General features: G+C 39.7%; 1 protein-coding gene across 3 annotated transcripts in view; it reads right to left on the reverse strand.

Moving 5' to 3' along the window:
* PIK3CG (phosphatidylinositol-4,5-bisphosphate 3-kinase catalytic subunit gamma) overlaps positions 1-25,074 on the reverse strand; it is a 35,410-nt gene extending 10,336 nt beyond the window's left edge. Inside the window, exons 1-9 of one of the 3 annotated variants that reach the window (XM_032106527.1) lie at positions 24,895-25,074; positions 17,061-19,076; positions 12,810-12,875; positions 12,480-12,705; positions 8,514-8,617; positions 6,368-6,514; positions 5,032-5,122; positions 1,798-1,928; positions 1,080-1,191 (exon numbers count right to left, since the gene is read on the reverse strand). In XM_032106527.1, coding sequence (XP_031962418.1) covers positions 1,080-1,191; positions 1,798-1,928; positions 5,032-5,122; positions 6,368-6,514; positions 8,514-8,617; positions 12,480-12,705; positions 12,810-12,875; positions 17,061-19,064 — 2,881 coding nt within the window. In that variant the 5' untranslated portion in view covers positions 19,065-19,076; positions 24,895-25,074. The other 2 variants (XM_032106529.1, XM_032106528.1) reach the window with 2 other exon arrangements.
* Positions 25,075-25,656: the final 582 nt, after the last annotated feature.

Genomic DNA, 25,656 nt, shown 5'->3' on the forward strand with positions numbered 1-25,656 from the left:
GAACGGCTCCTGTTAAAGACTCTGAGGCAAACCTGCTCATGACCACAACAAAATAACACACTTTTCTCTGTTTTTTCTGTCTACTGACCTGTGCCTCCTTTTCTGCCAATGGGAACTAACACCACATTATATTATATTATATGTATATTATATTATATTATATTATATATAATGTTGACATTAAAGCATTTATTTGTCATTTTTTCCTCAAGGGCTTCTGCTGAACTTTTTTACTATAGTCTTCAATCAGCTAATTTCTGCCTTCAGGGTACTTATTCCCTTTAGCCTTCAACTGATAAAACTTTAATATTATCAATATTAAATATCCTTCTCTTATCAGAGACTAATTATGAAGCGAGAGGATCATGAAACTAAAAGTGAATTCCTTAGCCTAAATAAAACTCCACTATATGTACTGATTGTTCTGGGATTCCTTCCATAGGTAAGTAAAATTAAGGATGAAACAGTGTGCAGCTATGGAAGTAACTCCCAAAGTTTATAGTACAAAAAAACTGAGAGTTTCTTCAGGAGGATATAACCATCCCACAGATTTTAGTAGCAAAACAAATACACTCTATGTACACTTATTTTCCTTTCTTATTTCCACTTAAGATTTTTTACATCAGTACACAAAACAACTACACTCCTCAGAAGTGAAAACAGTCCAGCAGCATCTGAATTGTGATAGAATTCAGTTCCACTAAACATTGTCAGAACCACATCCACACATCAGATAGGCGAACAGCTATCTGCTTTTTAAGTTATTTTGGTGTTCAGACCTTAGATGTAGACAGTAAAAAAAAAACTGGTTTACATTTCTTATGACTTAGTTTGTATCAAACTGCTCCTTGAAAAAAAAAATGGCATTATTAATGATAAATATCTACACCCTGTATGAAGGCCAACAGGGGTGACTACATTTCAATGTCACAGGAGGACCTGACCTTGTAAGCATCACTGACAGAACTGGTTTGTCTCTCTTCATTCATAGTTAAATGCATTATTTATTAAAAGGAAAGATAAATCTAGTGAAGTATACACAGTCTGGACATCTATGAAATTCTCAAAAAATAACCCACCTGTTTCTGTAATCATAATGTTGTCATTGTGCCTGTCTCCTATTCCAAGTACAAAGGTTGCCACACAGTATCCAGCACAAGAATAAACAAATCTTTCCACAGCTGCCTGAAACTAAAAAAAAATCTTAGAGATGTTAAATGCTTCAATGATAGACACTAAATGCAACCATTCTCAAAATTATGTACCTTTCTGTTGACACATATCTATCAACAGTTAGGCAAACTGTCTTATAAAATACACCATTGCACAGCAGAGATCAAGACTACAGTCCTGCACTGCGCTCCTTGTGCTGGCTCTATCCCTCAGCACACAGAAAAGCAACATAGAGCTGCTCACACATTCTGAGGCAAAAGAGGTGGCAGAAAGCTGTCAGTGGATGTACACCAAGCAAAGGAGTTGTGAGCACCCAAACCTGTATCTAAATCCCCTAAAACCACATTGCCTTTCAGTGCTCTTAGATGTCCTCTCAACCCACTCTTTATGTACCACTTCTAACTTCCATGGATAAAGGAGTAATTTCAGAAGCATCTTGTGTCTCAGGAATTTGGCTGCCAGCTGGGTGCTAAAGGCTCATTCACAGACACCCGCAGCTGAGTGCAGGGAAAATGAATGGATTTTTCAAACTCCCATAAGTAACAAACATAAACATATGGGCTCTATGCTCCTAAATTAGTAAGGTGCAATCGAAAATCCTACCTAAAAATTCAAAGAACTCACCTTCTCTTCAATCATACATCTCTCCTTGAGCCACTGGTTTAGTATTTCATCCTTAAATGCACCAGTGTTCCCAACTGTACTCTGCTGAATTTTGGCAATTGTTGTAGCATCTTTCACAATTTCGATCATTCCTAGAGAAAATAAGGAAAAGATTAGAACTTATTAAATTGTTATCAGAGCGCATTAAAAATATGCAAAACTAAATTTTAAACTGTGTTTAAAAATCAGCTGCAGATCTTCAAAGGTTGTGAGAAGAAATTTATTTGACAAGAAGCAACAGTTCTTTTTCATTCCCAGCTGAAACCAGCCAGAGCTCATAAAGAGCCTGGCATCCAAACTCCTCTTCTTTTAAAATGGATGTATCACAAGATGAGTGAGGACCCTCTGTGTAAGGCTTTTCCCAAGGGGAGGAACTATTCCTGTCCTGATCCCAATTCACATTTTTCACCAGCTTCTCTCCAGCTTCACAAAAATGAAGAGATGAAGAAAAGCTTCAGTTTTGCCGCACTCTAGGGATGCAAGTGTTGCCAGGGCTGTGGCAGAGGAACAGAGCTGGCCTTCCTGCAGTGAATCCAATTTAAGCTTAAGTATGCATAACACAGAAAGCTCAGAAATACCAGTACATAGCAAGGTACAGCAGTGGGATTGCTGGTAAAAAGCTCTGGTTGTCAGAGCCATGGGGCCTGTCCCTAAACTGAACAGACCCTTGCCAAGGCAAACTGGCACATCACAGCAATATGGTGCAGAAACAAGGCCTTGTCCTGTTCACACCAGCATGGCATGTGATGGAGGGGAAGCCAGAGGGAAATGCAGAAACAGAGGCTGCAACACAACGCTGCACTGTAGCCAAGACTAGCAAATGCAGTCCAGACTGGGCATGCCTGTATGGGGGAAAGTCAGGTTTTAGTTGAATTTATTTGCTAACTGGAAATATTTTATCTTCTTTCTCTGGTTCAAGTTCAACAGTGTCTTCTAGCTTCAGCTCCAGCTCAGAGATAAGCAAGCAAACAAAAATACCCCTTTTTCTCCAAAGCATTCCAAAGCAGTTTCTGATTTGGTTTTAATTTGACTCTCTTGGAAACACATCAATTTCTTTCTATTCACAATCCCACCCTTTGCAATTACTGAATTATGTGGAATTTTTCAGTAACAGAGTAAAAACACAGCAATCTCTTCCTGCATTCCGTGCATGACTGAATTCATGGCTGGATACCCCCTTCTGTCTTTACAGTGGCCTGATACATTTGCCATAAAACTATTGTGGAAATATGACCTCCAAAACCCACCACCAAGATCATCAAATTAAAAAGCTTTGCATTTTGGTCTGTACTTGTCAAGCTGCTGTTTTTCTCCGGAGTGTGAGCCCCAGCTCTCATTCCAGCTGTTGAAAAAGCTTTCCCTGCCTGTGCTCACTAACGTCCCTCTACTGGCCAACAGCTCCTCGATTGTGGGGGAGAAGAGCTGGCTCAGGAAGCATGACAAGGATAGCAGTTCTCAGCTGGGCTGCACTCAGCTGAGAGGGAGTGCAGCAGGAAATGCACCATGTGATGTGTTTCTGGGGCTCTGTGTTACTAAGGCAGGTGACTTTTCTACGAGCCAGCTTGAACTTCTTACTTTCAGCAGCGATGTAGCACAGTAAGTAGTGATAATTGCCTCACAGAGCCAGGAACATACAGACTCGTCAAAGGGAGAGAGAGCAGGGTATGATCTTCTACCACTGATGTAGAGAACAGAAAGTTCCTCCTACAGAGGTCTGCTTGGCAGAAGCAGTGGAAAGGACAGATGCTTCCAGAATTACAAACTGCACTGAATGCAACGTCTTTTACAGAATGAGAAAGCTCTACACAGGAGATGCCAGCCCCAGGTCTAAGACACCTGTTTCTCCGTGCTCAGTGTAGAGTGGGGTACTGTCCTTGAGTCAATACACAGAAACTGCCCAAGTTCCATGGAAGTATTAAGAGGGAGGGAAGAAGCAGCCTGGAAGACGACCATGTGTGAATATTGTGAAACAACATTTGCATGCCACTATTCTTTGGTTCTGTTCCAAACAAGCATAAGCTCTACATCGAAGTGTGCCACATTGGGTATTACTAATTTAGGCTGCAGGTATTCTCAGCAAACCAAGCAGGAGTGTCAATATGATTAACCCATGCCCCTACTGGGGTGCTAAAGGATGCTAAATTCTTACATCTCTTCCCATGCACAAAGGAAAATTCAAATATTATTTCCTTGAGACAGAAGAATGGGGAATCAATTAGGAATTCATGAAAGAATAACAGAAATCTGTGACTCAAGTATGAAAGTGCCAGAATCAGTGGCAGAATTCCTCCTTCTTCCTCCATTTTTTCAATACATTACATTGTCTTGAGATAATTTTTAAACAAAATTAAATCAGACCCTAAAAAGCTCTCTAAAGAATTAGTTTTAACACATCTAAAGGAGAGGAAACCCCCTCAACTTTCCTTATATTTACAGTTAGTTAGTGTTTTGATGCACAGTGTTCCATTTCCTTTATTATTAAAATTTTATCAGTATAAATTATTCAATTTTTATATTATATCAATCACATATATTCAATTTATATTAGTAGAAAAGAAACTGTCTTATGTCACGCTACCAGGTGCATTTTTCCTGCATTGCTGAGATATCCTGAAATCAAGAGGATGTTAAAAAAATTTTATGTGGCAATGGATTTTAGAGAGGAAGTACATTACAAAAGTATATTAAAGAGTTCTTAATTTTACTGGGTTTTCTTTCACCACAAGTAGTGAAAAATTGATCATCTGTGCTGCAGGAACTAATGCCCTGTGAGAATACTGCTCTGAGTTTCCTGTTAAGTAATGTTGTTGCTTCTGTGTGGTATAAAGCTTCTAGGTCAGGAAAAAAAAAGTTTGCTCTTTTCTCTATTTTATTCCTATCAACACATTAAAACACATCTTGAATAATTCACTCACTTTCACTGCTGTTTCATACTAAATATTGTTATTAAAGAGAAACTTGGAGCACAACCCAAGTAGTTGGACTTGCACAGGAATCACAGCCAGTAAAGCTGGTGCTGCAGCTCAAGGAAGGGCAGAAACCACTGCCAAGATGCAACTGAAGGCTGCTCACAGAAAGTGTAATAAAGTGCTATTTCCCTCAGGACTACAGCACCTATTAGAATAGCTCTCCCATACACATCTTCTGTAAATATGGTATTTCAAATTTCGAATCACAGTAAGTGTGATCACATACCTATTTTGTTCCCTGTAGAAATGCAACCATATGGCAACAAACAGAGGTCCAAGGATTCTGCTTCCCAAATGGATTCCATAATTCGAAGAATCTAGTAAAAACAAATGTATATGCTAAGTTATTTCAAATTATTTGAACATTACAGATTACTCATATGAATAACTCTACCCAGACCTCTGAGATAGGGCTAAACTTACTTTGCTATCCAATAAGAGATAAATACAATAAGTGTGCAGTCATTCAAGACAATCAGCTACAGAACCAGGGTTTATATTTCTTCATCTGTCCTGCGACCAGGCAATCTCTACTTTTTCTATAAAATATTAATAAATATATTGTATGACTTTCTACATAAGGTTGAGATTGAATGTGTTAGCAAGCATGTCCATTTTTCCCCATAAATACCCCCAAAAAGCCCTACAAACCAGTTGTCAGAAACCAGAGTGATGCTAACTACTGATTTTTCATTTGTTAACTTCACCCACTGCATAAATAAATGATAAAAACACTTCATCAGAGGAACAGGCCATCTTGCACTAAGTAAGATTCTGTCTCTAGAACACCAAAGTGTGAAGTATGTATGGCATATGGCAGGAAAAGCAAGGCTAACAGTATGTACTGTCTGGTTGGGATGAAACTCCTTTTCTTCAGAGCAGCTTGTACTGTGCTGTGGTTTAGGGGGTGACCAAAGCAGTGCTGAGAACACACTGATGTCTCAGTGTCCCAGCTGAACAGTGTCTGCTGAGTGTCAAGGCTACCTGTTTCTCACCCTGCCTGACACTGACTAGATTGGGGTGCACAAGAGATTGTGAGGGGACACAACCAGGCAGATGACCTGAACGAACCAAAGAAATACTCCATGCTGAACAGTGTCATGCCTAGCAATAAAACAGGGAGGAAGGGGTTATGTAGGTTAACCATCTTCTGCGCAGGAACCGGCTGGGAACTGGTCTACCCATGGGATGTGGTGAGTGACTGCCTTAAACCACTTGTTTTGTTTTCCTCCTCTCTTCTTCCACTTCTCCTTGCTTATTGAACAATCTTTTTTAATCTTTTTTAGCTCAACTCACAAGTTTTCTTGCTCTTACTCTTCCTTTCCTCTTTCCCCGTACCACCAGGGTTAATCCATAACAAGGTAACATAAAAAACTGTAGTACAATGAAGATGATCCAGTGTTGACATCAGCCTTGCCATATAGAGTTTAAAACACAAAAGACTACCTCGTATTTCATACATACAGTGAAGACAAAGATAGACACACTTTGGAAAAGTAAAATGATTTTAAAATATTTTAAAATATTAATGTTATTCTTTTTATAAGTTTTAGCTCCCATACCTGTAAAATCAGCATGTCCTGACGGAGGTCATCTCCGTGTTTGAAGATGATGCCTATGGTTTCATTTGACAGAGCTGTTGGATCTGCACATTTAAATTCAAGCCAGAGAGGCTTCTTCTTAGATGCCATTACTTTACATTTTTCTATCTGTGAAAGACATGTTTATTGCTTGCTAGCCATTGTATGCCAACATCAACCCAAGAAACCTTTTTAACAGCAGCTACAGAATAGTTTACCAACTTCCACTCAGTTACACCACAAGCAACACACTGAAAGCACATGTAAAGAAGGGTGTTCAGTTGCCACACAAAGCCTCCCCAACCTGGCACAACTTTTAACTACTGTCCATGATAAAGAACAAGTGTATCTTGACTCTCCAAAACTGGATTTAGCTTGTAAATCTGCTTCAGACAGATTTAAAACAGGAATAGACATTTTGACAAAACAGGAAATTATGACTCTCACAACAGCAGTTCGACAGGTGCTTTGCAAAACCAGAATGTAATCATTGTCCAATGCAATTTAGCACATCATCTACCCTTGTGACTTCTAGCAACTACATTCCAGACTGCTTCATTCAATTCCCCTAGTAAATTGTTCACATTCATGGGGGAGATGGCATTTTTGAAACTAATTTAATGTAATCATTCATAAAATAAGAAAATTAATTCCCTATTTAGTTTTATTACATTTATAATACTGATAAATTCAGCACTGAAAATGCAGTATTTCAAATGTTTTCTCCAGTAATTATGGCTAATACAACTGTAGTATGCCTTACTTTCTATTCTCCAATTCCTGATTCATTGTTGAACATTACTATGTACAATAAAGCCACCGAAAATTTAAAAACCTGCAAGCTTAAAAAACTGCACATCAGTGTTTGAGAGCTGATGGAATCCATAACGTAGGAGTATTTTAGTATATTCACATTTCATAAAGATTTTGGACAAACAGTACTTGTTAAAATGAACATGAAATGAAAGCTTTTTACCAAACATTTTTATTCATATAGTTTGGAAAAAGAAAAGCTAACCCATCAATTTTTGTAAATCTATTGCTTCGTTCATCTACAAAGGTCCTGGTAAGACTGAATACTTCCTAAGTGAAGGAAAACTAGAAAATCCAGAGAAAGCTTTTATTTTATAATCTAATTTCTGGCAAACAGTTGATTATTTCTGTACAAAAAAAAAAAGAAAATTAAAGAGAGACAAATACAAACAAGAAAATAGTATTTAAGAAGTCACAAATTATTTCTGAATATGAAATGTCTGAATTGACTTCTGTGCTGACAGTGCTTCAGCCATGCTCAGCTGGGAGGTGTTTAATTCTCTCAGCTTGAAGACAGACCAGCTTATAGCCTGTCTCCCAAGGCACAGGTTTATTTAACAGAAACATGGCTATATTTAGATAACACCTGACTATTCAGCAATTCCTTAAGTTGGATGGTTTGTCTGTCCTTAGCTAGGAGAAAAATTAAGGGACTCTTTTCTTGTAGGGTCCTTACTGCACGTCAAGTAAATCCAAGAATCTTCTGGATTCTGACTGTGCTTCTTCACCCAGACCTCACATTGCATTTTAGATGCATGATCCAATTTCCTTTCACTATACATCTGCTGATTTATGAATCTTTTTTTTAAACTCTGAGTCAAACATACAGAATTGCAATCTCACCACAAAACTGAAGGCAGCAATATTGAAAACCAAAGTGTTTCTTAATGCATTTCTAACCAAATCATAATGTATTTTCTAACAAAAATAACAAAGAGATACTGAAAAATCAGAAATAACTGAGGTAGACATTTTTGTCAGTATGATCAAAGTCTGGACCCAAACCTTAGTGACAGATATCAATCAGGTTAAGACAGAGAAAGTAACTGGAAGAATAGAAACTGAATATCCCAAAGCCCCTGAATCAGATAAAACAGTTTCACACAGGTATTTTTTTGGCACATGGTGGCATGTCATTACATTTAGAAAAATAATAATAGCCCTGGGAACAAAAACCTCCTGAGTCCATGGGATGTCATTGTATTCACACTGAAATAAGACCATTAGACATATAAGCAAAAATTTTTACCAAGGGACACATACTTGCAAATAGATTTTTTTAAAAAAGGATTTGTAGAAGTCAGAATATATTTACCACTAGTGCTCCTGCTCTTAGTCCAGGATCATACGGAACTCTAAAACTTTCTGGAAGTTTGCTGCCCTGTAATTTTTCAAGCTTTTGTCTCAGCTGTGCAATAACTGCAATTACAAGTAAGAAAACACAACAAAATCAAAAGCTGGAAGGCAAAAAGGTTATAGATAATCAAACTTGTTGAGCATTATAATTTGGCTAAAAAGCTCCATTTAGCTATTTTTCAAATTGCTTTCCTCCTGCATCTCTTGATTCAGGGAATGGAGGAAAACTCTTGAACGTGCACTATTAACGGTCAGGGCTGTTTCAGATAACTAAAGGTAAAGTCTTCAAACACCTCAGAAGTATGTGCCTTCTCTGCAGTGTTAGCAACACTGCACAGAAAGAGTTTACATTAAAATGTCAGCTTTTGTTTAAAAAACAAAACACAGTAGAACACACCAAAAAATATTTTCCCTCATAACTGACAAGAAACACAGACAGACTCAAGGCTTTTGAATTCCTGGAATTAATTACTCTGTAACCATAAGGAGACAAACTACAGAGACACTGAATTTCCTATCCTCCTGAAACTGGTTTCATAGTTCAGACTTCATAATCTCACATTCCAGTAAGAAGAAAATTTGCTGTGTATTTATATGAACAAGAATTTTAATGTTACTATCTAAATGCAATCTTTAATATAACCTCAAGCTTCTGAATGAATCTTCAACTCAGAAGAGTACAGATTATACAACACATGATGTATTTTGTTCATCTCAGCTAGTGAGTGTCAGCAGCATAAGCAATACACTGGCATTACCCTGCATTAGGGCAAAGACCTGAACACTGTTCTAAAATAAACTGTAGCTACACAGCAGAGGATGTGTATATATATCCTTAACTAATTTTGGAGATAAAGAGCAAAAAAATCGTACTGAGAAAGCTAAACATGGACCTGGATATTTAAAATAGGATCATAATCACAGAATCATGGATTAGTTTGGGTTGGACAGGACCTTTAATGGCCATCTAGTCCAATCCCCCTGCAATGAGCAGGGACATCTTCAATTCAACTTGCTCAGAGCCCTGTCCAGCCTGACCTAGAGTATTTCCAGGCATGGGGCATCTCCACCACTGTGGGCAACCTATTCAAGTGTGCCAACACCCTCATCATAAAAAACATGCCTTTCTTAGGCATAGTCAGAATTTGCCCCGCTTTAGTTTAAAATCATTAACTCCTGTCCTATCACTACAGGCCCTACTAAAAAGTTTGTGCCCCGCCTTTTTTACAAACTCCCTGTAAGCACTGGAAGGCTGATGTTAAGTCTCCTGAGCCTTCTCTTCTCCAGGCTGAACAACCCCAACAGTCTCAGCTTTTCCTCACAGGAGAAGTGCTCCAGCCCTCTCATTTTGTGACTCTTCTCTGGCCTCACTCTAGCAGATCCATGTCTTTCCCGTCCTGAGTGGCCCAGAGCTGGATGCAGTATTCCAGGTGGAGTGTCCCAGGGGCAGAGGAGAGGGGCAGAATTATCTCCCTTGACCGGCTGCCTATGCTACTTTTGATGCAGCCCACGACACTGACTTTTTGGGCTGTTAGTGCACATTAGACTAAATCAGGACAGTTCAAATGCTGCTATCAAATTTTAAAAGTCAAGCCAAAAGAACTGGCCGACAACTCACAGAATACAAATGTTACACCTATCCTAGAGGGTTTTAGAGAAGAACTACCTAGCAGTGCCTGGTCACTAACGTGGTATCTCTTCTGGTAAAAAACAAATCTGACAGCAATGTACAGGAGCCAATAAGTGGACTTCAAAATTAGACACTTTTCAAAAAAACCCTCAAAAATCCCAAACCCAAACCCACAATAACACAAAAACAAACCAACCAAACAAAAAACCCCCCTAACAACTCCCCCCCACCACCCCCCAAAAGCACCTAACTTGTAGTAACTTGGATAATGAAACAGCTTTCTATAATGTAACTATAGATTTCCTAGACAAATGTCTAGGAAAGTTACTGTTTACAGTTTACTGTTAGTTCAGTAAGTATCCTCATTGTAATGTAATCTGAAAACTGTATGCAAACCAACTGAAGCTACAAAACACTAGGAATAGCTGATTTTAAAACACAAGTAAAGGCACTTGCTAAAACAATTTTCAAGTCTATCTGTCCTAAGAACAAGGTGCTGTGCTTTTTAACCGATGAAACAGCTGCATAGACACATTCCTGGGAGAAAAATCATCTAGCTCAGAGGGTGATGAAAGCAGATAATCCCATGCAAGATATAATATTATGATCTTAAGGATTTATTTATTTATTATTACTTGCTATCTTCAAATATAAGCAAAGAGATTATAGTGAAAAGTGAAAGAAGCAGTTTGACAGCACGATTGCTACTGGAATAGTATGGACCTAGAAGGAAGGAATTTATTCTTTATGGAAAATCCACAAACACTGGAGAAACACATATAAAAGAATTAGATGAGACTGCATGACAGAAGGAAATGAAACAGGACAAAACATTCAGACTGAAAATATGAACAACAATGAACATTAAAAATGTTGGGGCAAAAAAGAAGCAATAACTTCAAGAATAAATTTTAGGATATACATTTAAAAAATATAAGAAGTAGAAGGTGCTTGTAGAAAAAATTATGTCCTCAATAATCTGAGATAAATTACATTAGATATAGCATTAGTAGGACACTCCACAGTTTCAGGAAGCCTTATTTAGTGAAAATGTCAATTATATAAGTCCTCTTTCAGTGTTCTGCTGTACATTACATCCAAAGATTCTTTAACTTCAAAACCTAGTGGGTGTTAATGCGATTGCTTTCTCTTGAAACTTTTCTTCTTTGCCCACATATCCTTCAAAGATAATGCATTATGGAATCCACTGCTCTTACAGACATGTACATCTGCAAGGTTGTATAGTTTCTTTCCAAAATACGGGATTCTGACTAAATACATTTAGTATATAGAGTATTTTAAGATAAATTTAGGAAGTTGTTTAGAAACAATGTTTTATATGGGGCTTCAGTAAGTCACTTAATTCATACTATGTGGTAACATAACAGATACTACACTATATATTGAAGAATAAATGCACATTTCCTTCAAATCTCTTTTGACACACCACCACAGCCACTTCTGCATAGCCAGAGTGGAGAGCCTTTCCAATCCAAGGACTTCCTGGCCTGGAGCATACCAGGCTGACCATACAGGAAGAGATGGTCTCTCTACAGCTCTTAGAATTTTAATATTGTCGTATGTCTTCTCGCACTTACTCCCAACACCAAGCAAGTAACAGGAACGAGGATAAACAAGTTTTTAAGGAAGTTGGGGGGAAAAAAAAAGGCAGTCAAAACGTAGAGGCAAAGAGGCAATGCATAGCCCGACTGTGGCTTCCAAAGCAGTGATTACAAGAACTGGAAGTAACAATACCACATCTGTGCCTCACAGGACTCCTCAAAGACACACCCTATATATTCACCCCTGATCCACCAGCTACTTCCATGGCATAGCAGAGGCTCCACTGGACTCCTCCCTGATCTCCTTGCCAAAAATCTTCTAGAGAGAGTTTAGGGGAAGGCTGTATTTTTTGGCAAGTGTCACTTTTAATTTTCAGTTAATATTTGTGTCTTTCTTCAGTGCTGGCATTCAGCTAAGGGTTATGTACAAGAACTTGTCTGTTTCCCAGCTGGCATGGCATGAGGTTCAAGAAGATAAGCCAAAGCTTGGGAAAGTAGGGAGTGTCTAGAACATTGATATTCTTCCCCTTTTGGGGTGAAATGAGCAAACAAACCTATTACTGGTTTATGCATTATTAATTTACACTCACGTTTTAAAGGAAGTAAAAATGATGCCCTTTGACAGTAATTTATCCACAAATTTCTAAATGAACAGTACAATTTGCTGCCTAGTTTTTCACACCCAAGGAGAAAAAGCACTATTAACAACAAAGAAATGCCTTTTAGCAAATACCTTGAGAAGTAACATCATACTTTTCTGCAGAAACCGATTTAATCTCCATTGTGACTTTATGCAGCAATTCAATTACTTGAACCTGCTTCATGAAATCATGCAGCATTGCTTTTCCACAGCCCCTAAGATAGGCTTCGAGGATGACTGCAAACCTCTGTTGGTAGTGCATGGACTGGGCAATTTCGCTTCTTAAGAACCAAAACAAGAAGTGACCAATTCTTTTATTCTACAGGTAAAGAAAAATACTGCAATTAGCATTCATTTATTGACAAAGGGTTTTAACAATGCCAGCAACTTTAGCACAAGTTGGCTGTATTTTGAAGTACTTACTCTCAAACCACGTTTTAGCAGAAATCTGGCTAATGCGCTGTCATGATATGGCTCAAATTTCACAGCCTGAGTAATACAAACATAGAAGACATGTTGTTAACACATTTAAGATCCCCCTGCACTCACACTTAACCAATGACATCTAGAGAACACACTGCTGCAGGAGTAGAAAATGTTAACGAAGCGGGTCTTTTGAGGCTTCTCTGTCTGATTCAAGAAGCACATTTTGTTTGCAACAGGTTCTTTTCAGGTTTACTATTAATGTGACAACACAAGGTGTGGAGTACCTAACCAGGGAGTCCAAGCTGAGCATATGCACAAAGCAATATCATTCTTGGCTAAAACCAGCAAGATCAGAAACCAGTCTGCAGTATGACTGACACTGAAAATGCTTGAAATGATCACTGACAGATGGAATAATATAACTGTAATAGTTCTTAAATAAAATGTTTCAATAATAAATACTGGTTTTGGACAACATCTGCTACTTTGGGACTAGGGCACCAGGATTTACTGCTGGGTTCCCCAGAAAGCACAGGATACAGGAGCAGCTTTTCAGAGCACTTATCTGTCGTTTATTCCATAAACGAATGACAGAATAAAAGCTCTGATACACAGCCTATATTAATGAAGTACAATTAAGAGGAAGACTTCACCAGACCTTTTATTTTTACTGACTCTGTGAAAACAGACGTGTTTTTTCTCTTCCAAAAGCTGCTCCCCTCCATCCAAGTCCACAGACATTTCCAAGCTACCAACAAAAAAAGGGGGGTGGGAGGAGGGGAAAGTCAACAACTGTTTTCAAGTTTCAGCATTGGAATCCTCTTGCTGTTATTCTCTCCTCCATCCCAATAACCAAGTGACTCAGTCTACCAGAAAAGTATCACACTTCCATGTTCTGGGCTGTGCTAGGGAACTTCTCCACTTTAACTCATTTTTCCAGCAGCTTCTTGCATGTTCCTTGAGGAACTCAAGTTTATAGAAGGTTTGTATTAAGATTAATGGTGGGAAAAAAAGTATGCATTTTTATCCCATGGCAATAAAAGAGAAATAAGAAGCATACAATCTATGAATCAGTCACAAAATCCCTGTCATGAACTGAGGGGGTTGGTGAATGGCTTCAGGTTCTGGAAATAGAGTGCCAGGAAGCAGCCTGTAGGGAGATTAAGGGAAAACAAAGGGATGTGCAGAGAGCTGGGTGCATGTAGTATGCTCAGCTTTCAGAAGCAACAAAGTATGCAAACCTCTAGCAAGAGTTATTCAACAGAATATAATGGTTCTTTCAAGGTCACTGTGGTCTGCAGCTTGCAAAGAAGCAACCAAGCCATAAGCAAAGGTCTGCTAAATTCATCAAACAAATCACAGTTTTATAAACTCTTACAAGTACTGTGGCACACAGTTGCATTTTTATTATTAAAATATCAACATGATTTCTGAAATGTAAATTGTCCTGTGAGTTTATTCAAAAGAAAGAAAAAAAAAAATCAAACTTTTTCACTCAGCCTTCCTGAATGAACAAACTTATAAAAATGTCACAAAGACACGTTCTTTCTAGCTGCTGGCTAGGAGACAGACAAGAAAGCCAAGCACCAGACTTGCCCTTCTCCTGTATCATAATTCTGCAAGAACTGTCTTGACTGTCTGTGCAGTACTGTTTTACTTCCCCAAACAACACTGTCTTATTTAGGAAAGACAACGAGAATTCACAAATATAACAATATAAAGATCCTTTTACTTCTTGTATGAGATTATGAGGCATGAGGGGTTTTTAATAAAAATTAATTTTCACTGCAGTAAGGTGCCCAAAAGCAATAATTATCACATAAATTCAAATGGATTTCTCACAGTTCCAAGAAAGCCTTTTATAAACCTCATTCTAGTATATACTATACTTATTGTTCACATAGCCTTGAAAAACAATTTAAGACTGAAATACAGCCAAACAACCAACCATTACTTCAAAACAAAATTTCTTTATTGAACTTGCAAATATATTTTAACATAAAACAATACTAAAAATTGTATTATGACCATCCTTACTGAGCTGATGTTTCATAAATAATTAATTTTAAAAGTTCAGCCCATTTTTCTTTTTGCTTCACAAAGTCAAATAACAACTTTTGCACAGCAACAATAAAAGCTGGACATTAAAAAATGTGTGCTGGCACTTCATCAGGTCCCTGTGTATACCTTTGCCTTGTCAATTCAGCAGGAGGCCTTTACTCACTGCCATATACATGCAGTACAGCCATTGGTGTTTATCTTACAAAGAATTTTGTTGCATTTTAACTACCCTGTCCATGGTTTATCAACTGTACAGGGAACAACAGATAATCACAGGAAGCTCAATAGGTTGATTTATGGTATGGCTGTTTCTGTTTGAAATAAACCTGGAGGGGGAAATAAAATACTTGATTTCTAACTCTACAGAGGATAAAATGGGAATATCCTGTGCAGAGTGAAATAAGCCATCGAGCTTTCATAGAGGTGTGCATCTGAAAAGTGATGACCATTTGCAAGAGATACGTCCACTAGAGCAGACGAATGGCCGACATCCATTCTCTGAAAAACGTAGATTTTAAATACACTGTCATACCATACATGCTGCAGGATGCTGACAGCTTATATTCCATAGTTAGCTAAGAAATAAAGACAAGGAATGCAGCAGAGAGGTAAAAGTTGGAATCTAGCAAGTTTTTCGTTTTTAAGGATGGTAAGCTCACCAACACCTCTTACTAAAAATGACACAGTGAAGTTAAGGCACTATGATTTTATGCTACATTATTTTATTTAACTGTTAGAAAGGTTTATTCTTTTTAAAACTCACTAGATTCATACTTCCTGAAAACAAACAATTTTTTTTAAAAATGGAAACAACCCCAGTATTTCCCCTATTTTCTCAGGCATTTTGATAGCAACCAATCATCATCCCAAACTCCTAATTTGGATACAAAAAAAGCAAATAAAATTGCTGAGCCACATGTAGACAGCAAAAGCTCGCAAGCCAAGTATATATATATAGCTGCAGCTACGTGGGAGGCCCAATGAGGTAACCGTAGTGACTCCTTTGCATAATGCAGAAGTGCATAAATTCTGCCTAATCTTCAGACAAGCAAAGACAAGGCTCGAAAGGCTTTGTTTAAAGCACTACCAATGTGCAGCAAAATCTGAAACACTAGCTTCATTTTCCTGGAAATCTAGGCTCTCCCTGAACCTGCAGAAATAAAAAAGCAGCTTCCCCAGCTGCAGCAGTTCCATTTTTTGGTTTGTTTTTTTTTTTAATCATGAATGTTGTCCTCTGATTCTTTGAAAAAAAATTTTCATGCTCTGAGGGATGACAGCCTTTCCATGCAAAACAGAGCCCTGTCAGGTGTAGAAGGCCTGCAGAACCACCTGGCTCCAGGGGCCATGTTTACTAGGAAGAACACAGGTTACAGCTTTTGTCAGCCACCAGAGGAGACTGTGCCATTGCCAACTGATGACACCATGCTGAGTGAAAAGCAACCAAACCAATTTTCTTGTGTAACTGATATAACCCTTCCCAACATTTGATCTGCACACAAAGTGCTTCAAATCAATACAGCAGTGATCCCTTGCCATTAGAACCACAATATTTCACCCAAGTTCCCAGAAGGACTTAACTTTATTATGTAGTCCTAGAAACCCTTTAGTTACCTTCAAAATTTTGGGGGGGGGGGGGAGCTTCTAGATAAATTTTCTCCCCTTAACAGTACAAGACTGAAGTCACTGCAACATACTATGTAATTACACTGGTGTTCTTGACCTAAACCCAACCCCAGGTTTTTCTTCAGGCCTTGCCCACGTCAACATCTGCTTTGCTATCTTTCTGTCTACAGTCTTTCTAAACTATCAGTAGTCAGTCAACAACTCTTCAGTGCTGTGTGATTCAAACCTGATATGAACAGGATTACAGACAACACAGTTAGGATTTAATCTCATCATAGATGTGCTGGCATTAACAATTTCCAGAAAAACTTACTACTGTAAACACAAGATGCAAATCGTAAGACACAAGGCAATGGTACCATAAAAACAACAACAAAGGCAAAAGACAAAAAGTAGAAAAGTGTATTTTGCATTAATCTGGTTATTACCACTGCTTTGACTAAATATTGAAGACTTCAAAACTAGGGAATACTAACAAGACCTACAAAAATGGGAAATGCAAATGATGGGGTAACACAAATATATCCCTGGAGGGCAGAGTTCAAGAATGCAAATACACCTTACCTGCACAAGCTGTAAAAGATAATGAAGAACATCATCATCTTCTAAACTTTCCAGTTTTTGAACTGCCATTGCTCGGACATTTTCGTCTGAAAAGTTACAGTCCAGAAGTTGCATTGTGAGTCCAACATCTAAAGTGCTCTGATCCCAAGCCTCTTTTTTAGCTAGCAACTGGTATGTTTTGGCCACTATTTCTTGTTGTCCCCATTTCACAGAGCTAAGCAGCTTAGGATATGCCTTGGGGTGCTTTATACTCTCATATCTAAAGTGCCACAAAAGTTCTTTGTCCTCAGGAGAAAGTGGATTAAGTGGGTCAGTTGCTATGATCTCTTCAAGTTGCTTGCGAAGCTGGTTGGGCATTTCAGCTCGGGTCCTGTCCCCCTGGGGATCTGATGATATCCTGTGCTTGGGAAGGGCAATTGGGTGACAATATCTGTCCAGCACAATAGAGACAGCCATTGAGTTTTCTTTATCTGGGTTAGTTGCTGATGTGAGTTTGTCTGCATTGATACTCCCTTGTTCTTCCCCTTTACCTGGAATTTTCCACATGTGGAGCACATACTCCCCACTTCGAAGCAAGAAACGGTGATCTATCAACAAAAGATTTACATAATAGAGAAGCTGGGTTTTGCATTTTGCATCAGAGTTGGAGGAGTCGTGTGACTGAAGGTTTGTCTTTGCAGATGGTCCCTGTGCTTTGCCACAGTATATCTGAAGATTCAGAAGTGCTCCTTTAGGCAAATCCTTGATTTTGATGTCAAACTCCAACCAAATATTCCACAGAACCTCCTCAGTAAAAGGCTTTGATGAAGTTCTTCTCTGTGAAAGGAGCTGCTGCCCATGTTGAATGTTAGCCTCTACAAACACAGTAAGATCAGTATTTCTTGGTAAAACTGGGATATCAATGCCAATTATTTTCACTCTGAATTTCCTATTACAATCCCACAAAGAGATAGTGAAGACTCTCTCATGATCTTTTCCATCTACTGTCAATTGTTCATGATACCCTGTAACTCCCGTACAGTCATCCACCAAAGGCCATTCTTCCTTCTGAACTTCGTCCTCATTCGGGTCAGGGGGATTGTCTAGGACAAGGTGAATTTCTTCCCCATTCTTAAGGCACTGCCTTATCCAGTGAAAATCTTTGATTGGTGTCTCTCCAGTAATGTACTCATCTCTGCCACAAATCCTGAGAACAAAATCCAGTTCACTATGATCTTCAGGAATGTCCATCAAAGACTTTTTCTTTGCCATTTTTGTGAAAAAGCTGTGGAGAATCATATCTGGAGTGTCATCTATTGACACTTTAATTTTCTGACTAGTTGTTCCTCTATGTATGATTATGAAAATGTTATTATTAGTGATCTTTTTAAATAAATACTCTGGGAGTGGCTTAGATGTAGTCCATGGGTGCATTGCATATAATTTAGGATCTCTGCAGGCTACCTCTATCATTCGTGGAGTGACTAATCTGCGCCGGGTAAATTCTAGTTCATCATCATGCACATTGCTTACATCAGTGACATCATAACCAATTAAATCGTTAAGTTGCCGCTGAAATTCCTGAACTTCTTCTGATGGTTTTTGCTTCTGGACAACATAGATCTTGCCTACCTTTTTCTGTAACACCTTCCAGTACAGTATGCAGTCCAATGTCTGTAATACTTGATGTTTATCATAAATTTCATACCATTGTCCTTTCTTCTGATACTGCAGAATAAACTGGTCCGGGGTGAATGCATGGTAGAAGTCTGTGGTTTGACTCATCTCTATTGCACGCATCCAAATCTGTGCCTTCATTTGCTCAACCGTACAGTTGCCAGCTATTTCGAGTAACATAATTTCTGGTGCTTTAGTATGTTTATTGCTTGTAGGTAAAATGAACTCAATGGATATCAGTTCCATTGATGAAAAACTACTCGATGTACAATGAGGTTTCATTCTTCTTCTCCTTCGTTTGTTTTCCTCTCTCATAACAACGGGCTGTTCATGATCCCCCAACTCCATGCCAGAAGAAATCTAGCAAAACATACAATTACTCGATCACTTTCTCATTCACATTTATCTTTACTCTTACTTTTTAACTTTTCATATACACTTTTTATATTTCTGTTTTCCCTCAATTTCTTGTCACAAATACCTGATTCACATAAACCACCTCAGATATAATCTACTCAATTCAATACCTAATATAAATAAAAAAACCCTCCAACCAACTCCCAGTGATTAAGTAATTAATGTAGAGGTTTTAAACATCCTGCCAGATTTTACTGGGAATAAGCAGTTTGAATGTGCAACCTCCATATTGATCTCTTCTTGCTTCTATTTGATCAAGCACTGATTCTTCTGCTGCCTTATCTGTTTTGATGTTGCTGATGTTAACATAAGTGGATTTTCATAGAAATCAAAAGACACACTCCTGTATATTAATAGAATGCAGTCCCACTGAGCTCCAGGAATGGCATAAAGTAACAAAATAAGCAATTTCTTTGCAGTCTGGACACATGTGAGCCTATTCCCAGTTTCCTCTGCCTCTCTTTTTAGTGATGAGGAATCAGGACTTCAATCTAAAAAAAGCCCTCAGGATGCAAAAGTCAGGGACTATTTCTGAAGATATATTTAATGTGCATCTAAATTCAAGGCTAGTGTCCTTAGACGTGCTTCTTTTAAATAAATCAATTCACCAGACTGATAATATCCATCCATTTTCAAAGTACACACTGCCAGTGTGAACTATTAGTTTGTTACAGAAGACAAATCTCCCAAGCTGATGCTGATTTATTACCCTATACATCAAATCACACCTAAACCACCAGTGAAACAATATTAAACATGAGTAGCCTACCTTATCAGCATTCAGTAAACAAAAGATATTGTTGCTCAGTTAATCTCCATTGACCAATACTAAAGTGGAAGTTATTCACTAAGAGCTTAGAAGCGGAAGGCAGTGCTGATCGAGTGCACTCACACAAGCCAAGTTACAGCAACATACTGAACTTCTTTTCCAAGCAACACTTTCTACACATAAAATCTTTTAACTGCTGGAGAAAAGTAAAGCCAGTACAATGATGCCTTAGCAGATAATAAAAGAAGCAGATAAAATATAAATGGCTAAACTCAAACAACATAGCATGCTAACTAAAATTCTTCTTTTGAGTTCCAGAAAGCAGCAACTGTGGACACGCCACCTCTGTAATTGACAAAGTACAAGGAAATATTACCTGCTTATAAAACAAAGGCTGAATTGCTGAAGATGATTCATTTGTTTAATTTTTGTAGTTCCTATTTTTTTAAAGGAAGATCATTCACACAAAAAATTTCTTTGTTTAAGCTGTTCTGCTTTTCTTGCTCAGCCTCATATCCAGATGCAAAGGAAGTGCTGCACTTACCAGGAAGGAAGTTTTAACCAAGTTGATTATACATATGATTGCTCATTTTAAAAGAAGTCAGAATGCTTTTCCTGTTACAACAGTAAAAATATATCAACAGTACATCAATTTAACACATATGTATAGAAGACATGCTTAGAGCCTTTCAAAAATAGCAAAGAATAACCTGGGTAATAAATTTAATGAATTCAAATAAAATATTTAAACCAAATATATTTTTGAGAGATTACCTTAAAAAGGAATTAAATATAAATACTAGATAAAAGACAACTAAATCTGCAATGTTTCATTATTTTTATTTTCATGGTGAAAGCCCTTTGAGGACTCCCAACTTATATTCACTAGAGTTTTTTAAGGCAGTCTCCATACATCACATAAAGATTGTATATGCCATGGATCTTGCATGGTAAAATCAGCAGCAGAACTGCTGGGCAGCCTTACACCTAATATCTTTAACTCATTCATTTATGATTACAAACACACAGTGAAACCCACTAGAAATGGCAACTTTAGATTCAGGAAGAAATTAAACCATAGACTTCCCACCCTAATTCTTGTGGTTAACTACAACCTGAGGAGCTGTTCTTTTACTAAAAAAAGATCCCCACAGGAAAAAAAACATTTGGGAAAACACATACAAAACAGAAAGAAAAGACAGAAAACCCTCTAATTTCATCCTTTTTCCTTATGACTTTTCCAGTGAAAATTGACATTTTGAAGAGCAACAAGCAGTACAAATCCTACAGTGGTAGATATCATGCAAAAATGATGACTCTTGAAAAGGAGGAAAAAATATGAAACAACTGAAAGGTTGTTTACCAACAGTGAAGTGCCTTTTTAAAAAAATACATGCATGTGTCCTATTTATGAGACACATTTTTTATAAAAATGTGAAAAATAACCCCTCCCTCTGTATTGGCGAAAGAATCTGACAGTCTCTTACTATCTCCAACATGCCAAGGTTGATTAACACTCTGGCCAAGGTTAAAAAGCAGAAAATACCCTCCAACACTGACACAACTCTTCTCTCTCTGAGCATCGTTCTGCTTGTCAGCTAAGATATTTTCTTTTTAGAGGCTATTTTTCTTAGGAAGTCAGTTTGGGGAAAACACATCTTTTATCTTTTAAAGCCAGTATTTGAATTTTCTCAAGGTAGTGGTGAAGTTACCCTGGAATATTTGTTGCTGACACAAAAACTACCCATCTTGGCCAAGACACCTCCAAAAGCCATACTCCACCCACGTGCAGCCTGTCAGCATTCATCAGCCACAGCCTCTGTGGCATCTCAGCACTACACACTGCATTCCTCTCTCATCTTGTGTAAATTCTAAAATGCAATATAGTCACGTATTTTTCTTAATTTAAACTAGCATTAAGGGTTTTTTCATGCCAACAGGCTATGTAGATTTTTTGCAAAGAGTCCTTCCACTAAAAGTCACTGTGCTACCCCATTAAGTAAACCTGGAGTCATTTCAGTTTCATTGGGTTCTGCAGATCTAGGAAAGCTTCCTGGTTTAAATGTCCTCAGCCTGCTCCTATGAGTCATGCACCTAAGGATTAATTCTTCAAACACATATACATACAAATAGCTCTTCTACCACTACTCCATAGATCAAGATCATCAAGACAAGCAAAGGCAGCATCTCTCCCTCATGCAGCAGAGAACTACCCTGCACACTGCCCAGATAATGCAATTGTTTCACACTCTCATCCACTTATAAAGGCAGGTAGAGCAACACCTTTGTGGGTTCAGATATTTCCCCACAAATTTCATCAGACACAACACAAAATGTGTGACACTTCTGTAGCTGCCTTGCCCTTACAAGACTGTCTTTTCTCCTGCATCCATTTGGGCTGTGACCTGTCATGTCTAGACCAGCCTGATCCAATCGCCATCTCCAGTTCTGCTCTGACCCCTTTTCCTCAGCTTCAGAAGGCAGTAATTGGCTTGGAGCAACGATTGTCTCTAATTCTGACTCTTCAGTGATGCATTCTTAGGGTGACACCAAATTGTACCCATTTTCTGCTAATCCATGTGTTGGCAAAACCAGATTTCCTCATGCACATGAATCATAAAACTTTGATGTTTATAATGAAAAACAATTTCATGTTAAGTTCCTAAAACCTTTGTCATGCCTAAGCTTTACTTACAGTGACATTTCAATGTGTCTACTGCAACAACACCCCAAAACAAGAGGAAAAAAAAAATCACTCTTTTTTATTTCTAATTCTAATGAGCTTCATCAACCCTCAATATCCCTATATTACAAGAACTGCCCTACACTGGTCCAAAAATCCTGATGGGGTCCAACGGAAAAGGAAGAGATGGGCCTGTAAAAAGTAACTAAGACAAGCAACCAGTCTTGCCTTTGTCTCCAGTTGTGTTCCTATCTCATCACTCAGGTCAACAATCTGATCATAACAAAACCAGCAAAAAATTAGGTTAATTTTCAGACGGATCTGTTCCTTTATCTGACTCAACACTTGCAGGAGTGGTAGGGCAGTGAGGGAAGAGAAGGAAAGGGAATGAAGCCAGCAGAGTTAAGCATAACTGAGACTGAAACATGACTCACAGCAGGATTAGGAGATAAACTAATGAGTAAAGCTGTTAAAAGATTTGAAAAAACTGCCTGAAAGGTGCTTTAAAAAGACAAAGTGGTATTATGATGTATTACTTAGCTACAAAAAATTCAGGATAGCTGTCAATCTTGACTGCTCTGTTAAGACTATGTTAGAAGTCTACCAGTTACTATCATGCTTATTCTATATTAGCTCCTGCTTCTGTTTTAATCCATCATGTGAAAACCTTATTTTAAAATTATTCTTTTCACTTTAGTGTGAACTCCTTCCCAGACAACTAAATTTTCAAGAAAATAAGCACTCTCTACCAGAGTAAAAATTACCTTGTGCATGCATCATGTAAATACAACACTAATGTTTACCTTCACACTTTTAGACAAAGTTCACTTGAAAGATAAATCAAAAAAAAATCAAAACTACCATGACAAGACTCAAAGTTTTCCAAGCAGCATGCTACAGCTACTTGCCCACACTGTTGTGTAGCAGGAGATTACTTTGCACTTGCTGGACAGGAGTATATCTTCTCTACTCCTACGGTAATCCAGTGCTAAACTTCACGGGGAAGACACAGCACTAACATTTCAAGCATGAACACAACAAAAAACCCCATTTCTCAGTTTCTTTGTCAGATCCTCTAGCAACTACTAGCTCTCATGGGAATTAAATCAGTGCAGGTTCCCATTAGCAAGTAAACATCACAGGTAATGCAGTCACATTCCTCATCAAAAAGTATATGAATCAGCAGATACAGCTTGGTCGGGAGGCTGGGGAGTCAACCAGACTGCTATTACAGCTGTAGCATTTTCAGGATCCCCTGCCTTCATCGCCTTCAGTTTCTATATGAGTTTCTGTTTGGGGCTCCTTCTGGAACAAACAATAACTTCTAGCTGGTTCCGAAAATTCCGGTAAGAATTTCGGCAAACTTCTAGTTAACTGGGGTTACACAAGAGATCTAGTAGTAATCTCGAAGTAATCCACCTTGGAACCAACACTTTGCAGGGTTTTAAAACCCAGAGATCGCTGCTATTGTTCCTGCCGGGACACACTCGTTATTTAGACACTGCCTGTCCCGTCAGCTTGCGCCCGCTTTTCCAACACTGACTGTTAGCTGCGTGATCTAATCTACACCAGCAACCAACTCCTGAATGCCTTCAGCTATTATTTCAGAGGGTTTGTGGTGTGGAAAGGTTTTATGGTCTACATGTATCAGATAGACACAAGAAATTTGTTGGATGAGGAAATAGTTACTTATTGTTTAAAAGCGGCGTTGTAGCAGAGCTGACTCACTGATCTTAAGACTCGAGAGAACTTCTACCACTGTTTACTGCGATCCTTCATTTCACATCGTTTCATTCAACGTTCCAACAGCTTCCTTAGCGGGTTTGGCATCAAACTCGTTAACTCCTGTTCGGGCCATGACGTGAGGCGGGACCAAGGCCGCGAGGGACCGGGCAGCACGGGGGGCTCAGCAGTGCCGGCTGCGGCGAGGACCGCAGGGCGACCCCGGCCAGCCGCGCAGCCCTGCGGGAAAGGGCTCCGCGCACGGGAGATAGGGAGACGGCGGCAGCAGCGGGCCAGGGCCGAGGCTACCTCCCTCCTTCCTTCCCTCCTGCCCCGGCCCACCGCCCTGGGCCCAGAGATGGCGGCCGGCACCGCCCGCGGGAGGGCGAACCTCGCCGCGCCCGCGCCGCCTGGGGCTCCCGCGGCCGGGGCCGCCCTGCGGCGGGCACGGGGCCGGGGCGGGTACGCCCGCGGCCGGCGCGGGGAGCGGAGCCGCGCCAACACTTGCGAGCCCGGGCCTCGGGCAGCACCGGCCCGGGGCGGGATCCGCCGCGACCCCCGCTGGCCCCCAGCACGGAGCTACTCACCGCAGCGGCGGCCCCGGCCCCAGACCCGGCCCCGGCTCCGGACAGGTGTTTCCCTCAGCAGGAAGCGGCGCGAGCCGGGGGCCGACGGGGAGGCTCCATGGCCGGCGGCAGAGGCAGCTCCGAAGCCGCCGCCAATCACACGCCGGGCAAAAAGGGAACCGGCTGCGGGGCCTCCCCGCCCCGCCCGGCCCCGCCGCGGCCCCGGGCACCCGGCCCCGACCCCGGCCCCGGCCCCGCCGCATCAGCCGGAGCGCACACAGACCCTCTGGCGGGGTGAAAGCACTACAGCTGCGGTGAGGCTTAGTCGCCAGCACAAGGCCCGCAGGACTTGTCCTGGTGTCAGCACAGGCAGCAAAACTTCCCTGGGCGCAGCTTCCTGAGGTGTTCCTTGCCCAGGAACCCAGAGCCGGCGTGCCCTTGGCACTCCAGCAGCGATCCCCGCCTGCCCGGCCAGCCCTGACAGCTTGTTCAGCCCCACACGTCAGGGCAGCGATGAATTAGTTTGTCTAAACTGCCCTTAAAAACCCTGGAGATGGCCGCCTACTCCAGCGTGGTGGTCTTCTGCTTAGGAAAGATTTTCGTGCTGTCTGATTAAATGTCTTCTCCTACAGATCAAGCATCTTATTCCTCTTATGCAGTTTGGGGATTTTCTTCCTCCCTCCCCTCCAGCTACTTTCTTGTTTGAATTTGGTGTGTTACTGGTTTTCTACTATTTTTCCATCTCCAGACAGGGCAGTCCTGGATCTCTCTTTTTAGGTCATG

This window comes from Corvus moneduloides, chromosome 4 (assembly GCF_009650955.1).
Source record: "Corvus moneduloides isolate bCorMon1 chromosome 4, bCorMon1.pri, whole genome shotgun sequence".
Classification (NCBI taxonomy): Eukaryota; Metazoa; Chordata; class Aves; order Passeriformes; family Corvidae; genus Corvus; species Corvus moneduloides.